The following is a 14,359-nucleotide window of genomic DNA, read 5'->3' as shown; positions in this document are numbered from 1 at the left end:
ATAAGTATTCTTTATGTTACCTTAATAATTGTGTAATGATTATGCATTAAGCTACAGTATCTTAACAGAAATAAATACAAATGAATTTACTGTGAATAAATTAACAACTATAATATTATTGTATATTCTCGTTTACTTGGAACAAAAGAAAAAACTTAAGAGACCCAAAATCACCTTTGATAATATTAACTTGAATGGAATGAAACTGGAAATTTGAATGTAACAATAAATATTCGATACATATTTATTGTTAAATTCAAATTTCAAATGTCCAGTAGCTACTAATAATGTCAATAAGGGACTCTGATAAAAAAAAAACATTAGTAAGTTTATAATAAATTCCTCAAAAAAAAATCTAAAAAGTCACCTCCAATTTTTGTTTTATTTCGTTATTACATAATTATAACTGCAATCAAAGTAATCGAGAAGCTTGATCGAATATCGAAATATAATTAACTGTCTAGAGATTCAATTAACTCTCGGTCTTAACTACTTTACTGCGACATACAGATTAGAATTTTAATCATAGGAAACTATTACTAAAGGTAAAATAGGGCTCTGAAAATTAAAAAAACTACGCTTAGGCGAAGGTGCAGGTTCGGATAAGCGAGGCTCTCTTTTTGGGGCCATTTGTAATTGCTACTCTTGCTCCATGGTTAAACTGGTACCCATACATAGTAAATCGAATATTACCATTTTAACTATATTTATTTTATTAGTATTGTGTAGCATCGTACACAATGTCCTCGAGTGAATTAGCCCTTAGTACTCTAGCCACCGTTGTACCGCGGTGATTCGTGTATGGAAATTGGAAAAGTGAGTGGTAGAAGATGCGCGGATAAAATCATACATTTTGCTAACATAAGTAGCATTAATGAAGGGCGTGTTGTCGAATATAAATACAACTAAAAGGTTAGTGGCTTCTTTATTCCCTACATTTTTATAACGCTCTGTGGTCATTGTCATTTCTGTGCTCCTAAGGACAGACGTCATGATGTAAACTTTACTACCAAATATGTATTCTGTGCATGTAACCATTAAACAACCTAAAACAACACAACCTAATTTGTGTTTACTTTTTTAGTGTTCATTATAACAATAATAATTTTAGGATAAGTAGCCGCAAACAGCAATTAAGAGGTATTAAATAGTAATTATGTTAATAAATTTTTAAAGTAAGCTACTAGAGTGTTACGTTTTAATTTGACTACTTCTATATTGATGTTATTTGGAAGATTGTATTACCTATTATATTTTTACCTTATATAAAAACTAATTTTAGAAAATGGCTGGTCAAGGACATCAATTCCCTGGAAACTTCCAAGGAAATCCTGCTATGCGGTCAGGATATGGGGCGGGCCCAATGCCGGGTCAGATGCAGACAATGCCCAACCAGTTAGCTGGTATATAAATACGCCAAAACATTCAATACATTTAAAGAAAACCGTCGCAAAATAAATTATTCCCAAAGCACAATTTTGTCCTGACTTTTCTATAGTTCATCAACTTTTTTTTTTGTAATTAGTAGAATATGACAATGAATTTGTTTTAGTAATTTGTTGATAACATTTATGTTGATAGGTTATGCTTCCACATCATATATGCAGTAGGTAGTTATAGTACTAAAATTATTTTCTTAAACTAGGTGTAATGGGTGGTCCCATGGGTGCAGCTGGTATGGTGGGCATGGGCAACCAAATGGTCCCCCCTGGATATGGAGCTCCAATGCAGAATCAAATGGCTAATATGGGAATGGCAGCTCAGGTATGATTTTAGCTAGCTTCTCTATTACTTTGACTGCAGTTAAAATATCTACCAGCTTTGATGGCATATATATTTTATACAATTACATAAAAACCCTACTAAATATTTTTTGCAAAGCTGGGATAAAATATACAGGTATATGTGGCATGCAATACCAGTTTTGTCCATTGTTTTAGTTTAGTTTTGTCATCATACATAAAGAAAACAAATGTTTAGCAATAAATTTTTTTCTTATATAATATAAATACTTAGAGTATTTAGATTATATTTTTGTAGATGACATTACAATAAAGAAAGAAATCATTTTCTTAATTTCAGGGCCTGGTAGGTGTACCTGGGCCACCAGGAATGGGTCCACAAGGAGTTCAACCAACAGGTATGTTTAAGCACATATTGTAGGCACTGATTATTTATCTTCAGTTTGCATTAGTAAATCCTTATGAATTGAATATCATCCATAGGTTCACAGCCATGATTTGAATACCTTAAGGGTTAGGAGGTGGACACATAAGCCACAACTCCTATAGTGCTCCAAACTTTATAAGTATGTCAACTATAAGTTCCAGGAGCAATGCAACCAGGCACAGTGCAGACCCCAACAGCCCCTGGCCCTCCACCAGCTCCAAGCCAACCCCCTCAAAGCAAAGACTTCAATATGGCATCTTTATGCAAGTAAGTCAAAGGAAACTTTATTCGTAATATTAAAAAAGTCACCCTGAGGCTTAAACAGCATTGTTTATGTCTTACAGCACAATTTTACATACTGAAACAATATGAAATCTTGATATAGTTAATTCATATTAGTAACAATATGTAAGCTTGTGAATGTGGAATGTAAAATGTTTCACATAACATTTTAGAGTAATTATTTAATATCAAAGTGGAGCTCCGTTTTAATTGATCAATGTCACCAATAGACAAATTCAAGTCAGCAACCACAATTAGTACACAATTAGACTATGATGGCCAGCCATATTCAACCCTCTGACCTATTGTAGGGAGAGGGACCTGCCTGCATTGCGGGAACCACAAGCAATTACACTTATTTAGTTCACAAAATTAGCCAAAATATTATAGGGACCGGACAAGTATTATGTAAGCAGATTTACTGCAATTTATAAGCATAGACATAAAATCTACGATTTGACATTTCAGGTTTGGACAGGAGACGGTACAGGATATCGTATCTCGGACACAGGAGATGTTTCAAACGCTGAAGGCCGCGGCGCCGCCATCTGGCACAGCCCTCGGCGAGAGCGCGTCCCACGACAAGCGCGCCAAGATGCAAGAGCAGCTCCGAACTATCCGACTGTTGTTCAAACGATTGCGCCTGATCTACGACAAATGCAGTGAAACATGCCAAGGAATGGAGTACACGCACATGGAGAGCCTCGTGCCGCTTAAGGATGCACCTGACCATAAAGCCCTGGACGAGCGAAGGCATTCCGACGCCTACCGTGCCGCCCTTGACCAGAATAGAGAGCTGGTGGAGCAAGTAGTACTCAAAAACAAGCAGCTCAAAGAAGTCATCACCAGCCTTCGTACAATTATCTGGGAGATCAATGTGATGCTCACGATGCGCAGGTCCTAAACCTTTTGTTGTTCTGTGATTTACTGATAAATGTACATTCTGTAAATAGGTTAATATGAGACAAGTGTAACAAGAGTTCTGTGTTGACTTTCTGGTGGTGTTATAAATCCTAAAACTTGTGCAAATTGTTTTAAGATGAACGTTGAGAGTACTGGATGGAGTAATACGAAATTGTTACCCAAAGTGAAGCATACCATTATTATATAACAGTTGTAAATAAATTTCTTATAATAATAAATATTTTTTAATACAGTTGCTCAAAAAGTGGCGTATTACAGGGACGTATAGCGTTCGGGATATGGGCCGTATTCATACTCGTGCGTTTTCTTTCCCAACTGTCAAAACAATGTTTATTAAAAAGAAAAAAAAACAATCACGAAGTTTTTACTTAAAAAAAATTATAGAAGTTTTTATGATTCTTGCAAATATTTCTAAAAAGAAGCTACTAATTACTTTCAATATCAGATTTAATGATTTGATTCAATGACTTGGGTTAGGTTAGAACATTTTACCGGAAAAGTCAATAAGTCGCTACATAACTGAATATGAAGAATTTATTGCATGGAGAGAAGAGAAAAAAGCAAATAGTTTTATTAAATTGCTTAATTTTTCCGCAACTTTATTAAAAATAGTTGTTCAGAACACGTGCGGAACCGTCATTGCAACTTGTTCCGACTGTCAACCTCTTGACAATGACAGGCTTTCCGCACTTGTAATGAAATATTAGTTCTTTGTTCAAAATGTTTTCTTTTGCAACATGACCGCCATACACATCATTCACCTTTCGAGTCGTTTCCGCAGCACTAGTGCCACGGCGGAACTCGTACTCGTAAATAATGCGATACTTTAAGTTTTCCATTTTGTAAAATGAGTGACGTAAACAGAAAAAAACAAATGAATGACGGTCATCGTAGCACAAATACATGAGTAAATAGCTGTACAAATTTGAATTTGGAATTCCTTACTAAAGAGGAGAACATCGTGATTAAAGTGGCCAGTACGAAATACGCCAATTTCATATGTAAGGACCTAATATACTATTGTGTTTTCTTTTATCAGTCAGATGGGCGTAAATAATATAGTGTTATATTATTTGTACCTAACCTACTGTTTGGCACTTCAATCTTGATATCAGTAATGGCAAAATATTACTCTCAAGACAAGTTTTTGTCATTACAATCACAAGCATTAGTTGTTGTGTCCCAATTTTTATATGCTTTTGGTACATTGCATTCTAAGGTTTATCAGTTTTGGTTGCTATTAAAGTAGCAAAGATAATTAAGACAGGCGCAACCAAATCGGCGGTTTATCAAATGGGAAATGAAGTATTCGTAAAAATAAATAATGTTTATTCTTGAATCATATTAAATAAAAAATGGCAAGCTAAGCGTTTCGCCACGCGAACTATCCTAAATCTTAAGTATAAAATAAAAATCATTGCTCGACTGGTTTAGGAACATCGAAAGATGCCTTTTTCTTCTTCTCATACAGTTTCTTCTCGTAAGGGCGGTTGTCGATAACAGTTGGAATCTCTGCGTCGTCCGGTGCAGCTTCGACGGTGCGATGTGCGCTGCGTCCCGCAGGGAGGGCGTGGAAGGCCTCTGCTAGTTCAGGGTTGATTTCTTCAAGTGGTGTATCTCCATTCTGAATATATACAGGCACAAAGCCTGGTACAGCTGGCAGGTATTGCCAACGTGGCCGCGCCTCTGCGAAAAAACAAAAGGTGAAACAATGTACGGCGTTTTCATTTCGAGACACATTTTGGTCAAACGATCGAAGCTTACTAAAATTGTGTAGCTCAACTTTTTAAGTACGAGTAAAACTTTTTCGCCTCAAACATGCTTATAATAGTTGCAATGGCAATTATTATATATTAGTTATAGCAAATTTACAAAAGTAATAAGATATTGATATATTTTCTAGTCTAACAGTAATGAACAATTGACACACTTATTGCTTTTTGTTTGATCATTAGAGTACTCAGTAGTGTATTAACATTTAACCTTAGTATGACGTGAATCGTAATACAGACCTGGTTATCACGCCATCAATTGTGTGCTATCATGAATGTACACAAGCGGTAAGAAACGCACAAGAGTCTACTGCATCGTAAATCTGTTAATAGATAATTATATTGGATAGGCACCCGTTTGAACCGCTTACCTTGTTAGTGTCGGTCATTCAACTCGCTAATGTTTATAATCAGGATAAGGTATTTTTTTTATAGAAAACCAATTTTTTTATTATATAACGCAAATATTTATAGATAAGTACCGTTTCTTTTATCAAATTATTTTAGCTTTACTTTTTTATAGTACACCACATCGTATATATAATAGATTTTCTATAGTATAAGTTACAATCTGTCTATTCTAATATATATGGCAATGATGGTGAAATAACATTTTTTCCATAAAATAAAAAATATGCAATATTACACTTCGTTTTTACTAGTAATTGTTTGCAGATAGGCGCTTATCAACGCCTTTTAAATTGATCAGCCAACTACGGAATTTAACAAGCTCTGGATAAGAAGCGTTTATTCAGTTAAATTCGAGAAGGATTCAAATGAGAGGTTCTCGAAAGTTTGCAATAATTTCAATAAAAATAGTACATATTTCATGTCATTGTATTTCGTTATTGAACGAATCCATTGGTCGACTCTAGGTCCCTCTAAACTTCGATAAATTTAGGATATAGGTGTTCTTCGTGAAATTTAAAGCATATAGCGCTCAGCCATCAGATCATTGACCGAAACGTTCAATTTACATTTCGAGAGTTCCACTTATCACCTGTCTATCATTGACCAACGCAAATCCCAAACATTGCCTCATAATATATTTCTAGTTGCATGCTATTCTGACTCTTCAAGATATGGTGTTTATGCCTATTTCTACGTGATAACCAACTGAAGGTAACAGCGCACAGCGTTTTCTGTACACTGTTAAATCAAGCTTAATTTACGAAGCGAGTGCAAGACTTTCGCCTAACGGTCCGACATAAGTTTTTGCCCCTCGAATACTAACTGTAATCATCTTATTACACAAAGGTACAGTTGAAGAAGTTGGTATTTATTAAATAGCTAAAGCAAAAATATGTCAGACCTAGAAAGCTGGACTGCTATTTATGTCAATATGTGAAGTCGTTGTTTTTTTCGCTCATTAGACAAAAGTTTCCTTATTAAATTAACTTTCTAGATATCTTAGAACTGGTTGAGAACGAGTTACCTACTTTTTTGAGTCGGAAAAGAATGTAGATCAACTTACGTTACTGTTTTTAGATCGTGTCTGCGCACACGTTTTTACGTTATGGGTGTAACATGAATAAAAGAATGGACATATGAACGCTGTCCATAATATTATTGTATATGTTCCATACCTAAGTGACTGAATACATTTTAAGATAACACCATATTTAGAGCATTAGTAGTTAAGTATCTAAAAACCTAAATAACTGTAACATGTAATTCCTAAAATAACTTTTGAAACATCTGAACTTTTTGCATGCATTACTATTGAGTCATTTCAATCAAATAAAAGCAATGATTTAACACGAAATAATAGGTAATTTCATACAACGATTTCAACAATTCGAATTTATTTTGAGCTAATTATATTTCATATTAAATGCGTTTGGATTTAGCTATTTACTTATTTAGATAGACGCAACAAATCTAGGTCAGTCGGGTTAAAAGTGAAGTATATACTGATTACTTATCTAAACAATTCTAGTTAAATGATGTTACATGCATTTACAAATAATAATAAAGCTAATTAGAAACACAAAGACACAAACCCAAAATAGGTACTTCATACTTTATTAAATACAAATATTATGCTATTTACTTTATTCCGATTCCGTAGTACAGGTATACTTGATAAGTAATATTATATTATATAGTATATAGTATATATTATAATATATAAATAAGTATATACGGAATGCCTGTAGAGGTTCGTCCTTACCGATTTACGTCCAATTTTTTTCCAAAATTCTCTATTCATATTATATGCGGTTTTGTGTATTAAGTAGTGTCAAGTATATATTCTCATTTATTTCCAACATAATCACAATATATTTAGTGGTAATTGTAATTTCCTCCTAGCTATTGAATTTTGCAAGTATTTGCTTTAACTTTTAATAATGATAACAGGGGCAAGTAGGCGCGCAGTAAGAGTCATCGTCCGGTCCACTCATGTGGAACTCGACTTGGAACAGGTTGATCACGTCGGTTTTGTATTTTAATTTAAATTTAAAGCTTGGATACTGACAAGATGGGTTCATTTTTAATTTCCTTTAAACATTTCCGATGGCTTTAAAGGCTGTATATAAAAAATGTTATAGTTTCTTTTTCAATTATTTCTCAAAATCTCCGATAAGAATTCTCAAAATATGACACAACCGATGTGTCATGATTATTTCCTTCCAATCCAGTCTTTGCTGGTCACGGCTGGAGTCACGTTATGCTAAGTTGTTGAGCCGGCGTGACTCACATCTGTGTTGTGATCATCTTTGAATCGATTAAGTTTTTTGTGAGCGGGGAAGGTAGCTTTTAAACTTTTTTTAGTTTCTTAGAACGATGGTCATATTATTATAAATAATACACATGCAATGGCTTGACGCTATGTAGAAGTCCGTGGGAACATAAAAAGGTATTCATTTTTCAATATTAGAATTCTGCCAGGTGTTAAGGAACGAGAAAAGAAAAAGTGTCAGAGCTTGTAGCGTGTAGCGCAGCATTGATTATTAAAAATCTTAACAATATCCGAAATCAGCTTTGACAACATCACACAGTGATGATTTACCAAACAAATGAGAATAACTCAATCAATTATTGACATGTTTGCGAAGCTATAAGGATTGTAGACAAAATCCTTGAAATGCCTCGAGCAATTAAGCAAAATTGTTGGGTACAATTAAATTGAATAGTCCGAATCTCGCGCCATTTAACACGGATTATGAATAGGCTTCAATGTATTATTTGTAAGTGTTACAAATCAGTAAAAAATATGTTATCTTAGACACGATCACGGAACATTATATATTTGAAACAAATCATTGTCGTGACTTAAAAATGATGAACGATTCCTCATACAATAATGGATTAATAATTTAATGTTATGGTATTGTTTTTTTATGCTTTTAATTTATTATATATTCGTATCGTTTCGATATCGTTTTAGATTGAAATATTTCATGATAATTGCGTTCAAACAGAGACCGTACGCCATTTGGTGTGTAACGGTTAAATTATTACCTATATTACAATAAATATTAAAGGTATGTAGAGTTTACTGACCTGTTAATTAACTTTTATGACACTAAACACAGTTTATACCTAACATCAAGTGGTTTGCAGAGTAAAGTCGGCACACTATTAAAAGTATTGTCTACTATTAATTAAGATGGGCCGTTAATGTTTAACGACTATGAATTTAACGACTTGTCAAGTAAACCTTTAGTTTTTGGGGAGATGTTTTAAACTTTAGTAAAAATATTTAGGACACAGATAACGTTAAATGTATTTAGAAATAACTGTAAATAAATATATGATAGTCGTTATAATACACATTGATTTGTATGTTTTTTATTGGCAATTTTTTTATTGGAAATTTTGGTTTTATTTTTTAATATATAAAGAATCTTACCAGAAATCACAATGTACAGTGCACACACGACTAAAAGTTTATACATTATTGTTGTGTTTATTATATTATACGGTAACAGTCTGTGGTCCAGCCGTGGTCGTGGGCGCCTTGCGAGTGATGCGCGCGCGCACAGCACCGCAATAAAACAGCATAGCCCTATCCTACGCAAGTTTAGCTTTTAGTTTTTATCTTATAATTGCTACGGGCATTTAATTTCTAACTTTTACTTCTTAATTATGGAAAGGGCGCAACTACTCAGCTTACCCACGACCCTACTTGACCTATGGTAATGATGTTTACTTTATTTTAAGTAGATTCCTATATACATTTAAGTATTTTTATAAAATATGAATTTTAAATCAAAAAGATTTTCTTTCATCGTCTTCTTTTCTGCAGAACAAAAGTACAAAATAGCAAATTAAATAATTTCGTTTATTCCGAAAACACATAAATATATAGTATTTATAATTTTCTTAACCTACATAGTAATAATAATTATTATTATAAATTAATAAATAGCAAATTAAAGAAATTTGGTCCCTGTGGCAGTGTATGTTGCTATCATTTGGTAAGTTATCAAAAAGAAAATTGGAAAATGTATTTTCTCTGTCTGCAAGCATTTAAAAAATAACATTCTGTTATGTAATCTATTTTAATCTAAAGTTTATATTTTAAGAGCCATTTGAAATAAAAATATATCAATTTAATATTAAACAAAAATTACTATAAGTTAAGAAAACACTTTTTAAACGGATTGAAGCTATGTATTATTATTATAAACTTATAATTGCCGTAAAGCACGCGAAACGTCGGAATTTTTTTTAAATTTAAAAGTTTATAATAATAATACATAGCTTCAAACCGTTTAAAAAGTGTTATCTTAATGTGAAAAAGCTATGTTAACAAAAGACAGTTACAATAAGTTGTTTTTTTTTAATTTTAAATTTACAACACTTATAAAACAAGCCATTTTTTCGCAAAGTAGATAATACTTGAAATCATTTTCTCGTATAAAATTGCAGTTAAAATAAATAAATTAAATATAAGAGATATTAAAGTTTCATGAATCAAAGATGGAAAGTCAAGTGAAACGCGATTTATGACTTACTCTTTGCAATACATATTATATAAATATTTTCTCGGAGTGGAATATAAATTTATAATGCAACATGTATTGCCTTGTGTGAATGCTTTCAACAGATTGTGTACTCAGTCATTACTTGAGTGCTGTTCAGCAAACTTCTCAGTTGAGGAACCGACATTCACAGGAATTCCATGGAGTTCTGAATTGCCAGCGAAATAGTCGAAAGCAAATATATGTAATAATTACTACTACTACTATGAGTTCGACCAATTTTAGATTAGCTTTAGACGTTGCAGCATGGTGGTGACGCCCGAAAATAATGATTTCTGCATATAATTAAATTTTATCCTGGCAATGGTATATTTTATTGAAATATGGTAAAGCTACTTGCGGATTGTTGTTACATTTAATTTTATTGATTGCTTTGTCGCGATGTTTGCAATGCTCAGTTTAAATCTAAACTATTATGTTTAAAATTGTAATTCTTAAACTCTAAACCAGCTGCATATTTGAAAAATCTTCAAATTTAAATAACTTTAATCCATCGGCACACACTTAATTTAAATACAGGACACACAACACTTATGCTAAAAATTATATAACCATGGGTGCCTTTTCAATTCTAACAGATTAGTAGTTTCAAATGTGAGACTTTCTTTAATTTAATTTAAAAGCCTAACTGACTTAAGAATGAAGCCTAGGGAGAAGGAGGAACATTGACCCTAAAGGTGAATAACTGCACGTTAGCAATCAAAATTACATAAATAAATGTTTATCATAGGATACCTGGTCCGCGTCTTTCTAGGTCTCGGCCATAAATATTCTACTCAATGACTTTTACAATTTATTCAATACCATCTCTCATTTAAATTTTACAATGCATAAATAATTGAAAATTATTAAATTTTTCATTGTATCGTGCGCATAACGAAATCACGGTTAGTATACAAATCATAATTAATACATACGAATATATAATCGTTTAAATTTAGTACTAATACTAATTGTAGTCTTAAATGATTTCTTTTGATATTAATAATAACTAAATTTCATATTTTATTGATAATAGATAACATTTGGCTTTAGAGTGCTGCTGTTACTATTTCTAAGGCTCTCTTTTCTTTTTTACATATAAGACCCCAATAGCCTATCAAGCACGCTAGTGTCAAATCCCTTCTTTCCTAAAATAGTGCTTAGCATTAAGCATACTTCTTTTTGTGAAATATTATTTTTATGGTAAAACAGTGAAATCACATTTTATTCACCACAAAACGCCTTATAAAAAATTAAAGCCAAAGTCACTTTAGAGAGAATTGAAATGAATATTGCGGTTGCTTTTTCCACAATATTAAAACTCAACACTGTAAATACACATAAAAATATGAGAAATATGACCACTGATTTCATGGTATAGTTTTATATTACTATACAATGAATGAAATTATGCTAACCAGACATTATCGTCATTTAATACATATTCGAATATAAGAACTCATTCTATATTTGAATGAGAATTCTCGACAAGAACAAAATTCTTGCATCGGCTATCTAAGGCGCGTCAGTGTTTAAATTGGTTTATGACGTTTTACGTGCAATTTTAATGGTTTGATTGTTATAACGTTATAGTTTATATATCACTGGCCTTAGTATATATATATGTTAATGATTTAAATGTCCTGGTAGACAGAAAAACTGTGTACAGTTTGTGTTTCCACCACACCAACTTCCTTGATATTAAGATCATTTATACAATAAATAAAAATAAATGAGATCCACAAGGTGGTCTGGCATATCCATGGGATTTAGTCTTCCACTGTCACGTAAGAAAACGCCTGGTTGCAAACATCGAAACCATACTACTACTTAATGCATTAAATTTAAATATTATGTATATACTGATTCTTTTACAATAAAAGATGCTTAATATTAAAAATATTACGTACCAACGATACATAGTTTATTTATTTTTTAAATATGTACATTATATTAAATCAATCTGTGTTTCTATTAGTCTATATCTCCCCGTTCATTGTCACAACATTCTTATAATTTGTTAACAACGGCGCTAAAACTCTTGGTTTTGGCTTGTATCTGTTACCGAAATATTTTTTCCTTAATGCAACTATTTCTGTGCTTAAACACGCCTTGGATTTTTAGCTACCTCACAACATTATTATTCACCGTATGAGTTATGTGATGCGCGTATATGACAGTATTTTTGTAAGATGTTTTGTATGGCTAGTTGAAAAACCCATAGAAACTTTATAATGATTGCGTAATAGCAGCAAGCGCGTTGAACTCTTACGCTGAGCTAATTTGTCAACAGGTCAGGAGTCCACCTCCAGAATTCATCTTTCCTAGATCCAGCTACTATTACTATTGTCATTTTAGACATGAGAAAGGATGTTTTTTCTAAAGCTATACAGACAATTTTTAAATCAATCAAAATCAAATTAGTGTACGAAACACTAAAATGTTGGATAATGTAAGTTTAGTTTTACAATAATATTGTAATAGTTTGCCAAGGTGACTAGGCTCATCTCCTAAAAACTATTATACATTGTCATAAGAGAGGCGTTAGACAGAAACCGGTGGAAACAGTTAGACCGCTCCAGGTGCTTTCGTGCTGACCACGACGCTCAGACATGAGCTGCCGATTGAAGACAGAGTCAGGGTGACTGGACTGTATTTAATAATACGTAACATTAGAGTACTACTTTATGAATTGCTATTTGATTCTAGGTAGGTAGGTAGGTAGGTAAGTAGGGAGGTAGTAGTCTATCGACTACTTTAAGAATTGCTAACCTAGAGACAAAAACCTATTTAGTAAGAAAGCTGTACATCTTAACGATCAGTTTAAAATATCACAAATTCCATGGACTAATAAACCCGAACCATATATATGACGTAACATAAGAAAAGACGTTTTTTATTCCCGACGGCAAAACGACGTACTGTTTGGTCAATGCATTTTTGCATTTGCCTTTATAATAAAATCCCTCGATCTACGGATTCTGATATAGAGAAACTATCCAGATAAGTAAAATAAAATAGATAAAAATTATGCTAGCCAATTTGGATTTCGATTCTAAAGATGCCTTACTACATGTTGTGGCGTGACTCAGGCCTCAGCCAAGGTTCCAAATCTAACCCAGACAGCGCACGCTTATCTTATAACAACTCTTTACCACACTCTCAAATACATTGTACAATACGCACACATAGATATTCACATACTCATACACTTACGCATACTTTCTTATGCGATTTTTGTTGGATTAGATTTAACACTAAAACTACTTTTTCTGATATATTTTTACATTTATAACTTATATTTTTTTAATGTGCACAATATCTATTCACTCACAATACACCACACTCCCTAGTGTTGGGGGACTAGCGTTAGATCAATTTTGTCAATCCATATTTTATTATTAAAAATAAAACGGAAATCTACGTTGATGCTTTGGTACGTAACACTTTATTAAAGGTTAAAAGTAGTAGTCTGCAATGTGATAGCTTTAATATTACACGGAGCTACATATTACATATTATCCTTCTGTATAACGAATAAGGCGAACTTTTGATAGGTATAGCGATTTTAAGATGGAGTTTTCATTTTTCACTACGGAAAATGCGAACTGTATTTACTAACTAAATTAGTCTTTGATTAATGTACTAATTCTAACTTTATTATACAATAATCTCCAAGGCCAATAAAAGCCATAAATAATTAAATAAAGCCTATGTTTTTTATTTACTGAAAAAAAAAATCTTCAAAAGGTAACTGACCTTAAAGATTTTCCTCTTAATATTCATTTCCAGTGTAGTTAGTTGTAAGAATGACATTGTCAAGACTCTGATATTGAGTATGTTGTCAGTAATACGCTGTATAAATTCAGATTATTTTAATTGAAATATGACGTCTCAAAATATGGAAATATTAATCCCTTAGTAAAATACTTTACAGTTTACCAACTTAACGATTCTAAATAATAACTTTAATCAAACTATATCGTGGAATATATATTACGGTTGATGAATAGTATCATGAAGATAATTAAAAAAATGTAAATGATAAAAATATTCATGATTCACACACTTATTGTTCCTTGGAAATTACATTGACACTTTATTAATTATTATGAAATAATTAAAAAGAGCAAGTTTTTAATATTCAATCTAGCAGGAAATCGCCTTTGTGGGAGGCATTATATAATGACGGCGTGAGGAAGACGTTCGCAGAATAAGCTATTATTAATTTATCGTATC

The 14,359-nt window shown here is 32.4% G+C and overlaps 1 protein-coding gene across 2 annotated transcripts; it reads left to right on the top strand.

Annotated features, from left to right (window-relative positions):
- Positions 1 to 1,008: 1,008 nt before the first annotated feature.
- LOC123716666 (mediator of RNA polymerase II transcription subunit 30) lies at positions 1,009 to 3,656 on the top strand. Of its 2 annotated transcripts, XM_045672510.1 has the most exons (6): positions 1,009 to 1,140; positions 1,283 to 1,403; positions 1,646 to 1,764; positions 2,083 to 2,140; positions 2,325 to 2,436; positions 2,920 to 3,654. In XM_045672510.1, exons 2-6 carry the CDS (start codon positions 1,286 to 1,288, stop codon positions 3,353 to 3,355), a joined length of 843 nt encoding a protein of 280 aa, XP_045528466.1. In that variant the 5' UTR covers positions 1,009 to 1,140; positions 1,283 to 1,285; the 3' UTR covers positions 3,356 to 3,654. The 2 variants fall into 2 exon arrangements, with proteins under 2 accessions (XP_045528466.1, XP_045528467.1); XM_045672511.1 differs by lacking the exon at positions 1,283 to 1,403 and having other exon boundaries at positions 1,012 to 1,140; positions 2,920 to 3,656.
- The last annotated feature ends 10,703 nt before the right edge of the window (positions 3,657 to 14,359 follow it).

Source organism: Pieris brassicae, chromosome 11 (assembly GCF_905147105.1).
Source record: "Pieris brassicae chromosome 11, ilPieBrab1.1, whole genome shotgun sequence".
Lineage (NCBI taxonomy): Eukaryota > Metazoa > Arthropoda > Insecta > Lepidoptera > Pieridae > Pieris > Pieris brassicae.
This window is presented reverse-complemented; position numbering and strand designations above follow the sequence as displayed.

Bases quoted from the DNA above. Each gene is read 5' to 3' on its own strand.
- LOC123716666 (XM_045672510.1), top strand. From the start codon at position 1,286: ATGGCTGGTCAAGGACATCAATTCCCTGGAAACTTCCAAGGAAATCCT. The intron at 1,404-1,645 runs GTATATAAATAC...TTCTTAAACTAG, and splicing joins AATGCCCAACCAGTTAGCTG to GTGTAATGGGTGGTCCCATG. The intron at 2,437-2,919 runs GTAAGTCAAAGG...TTGACATTTCAG, and splicing joins AATATGGCATCTTTATGCAA to GTTTGGACAGGAGACGGTAC.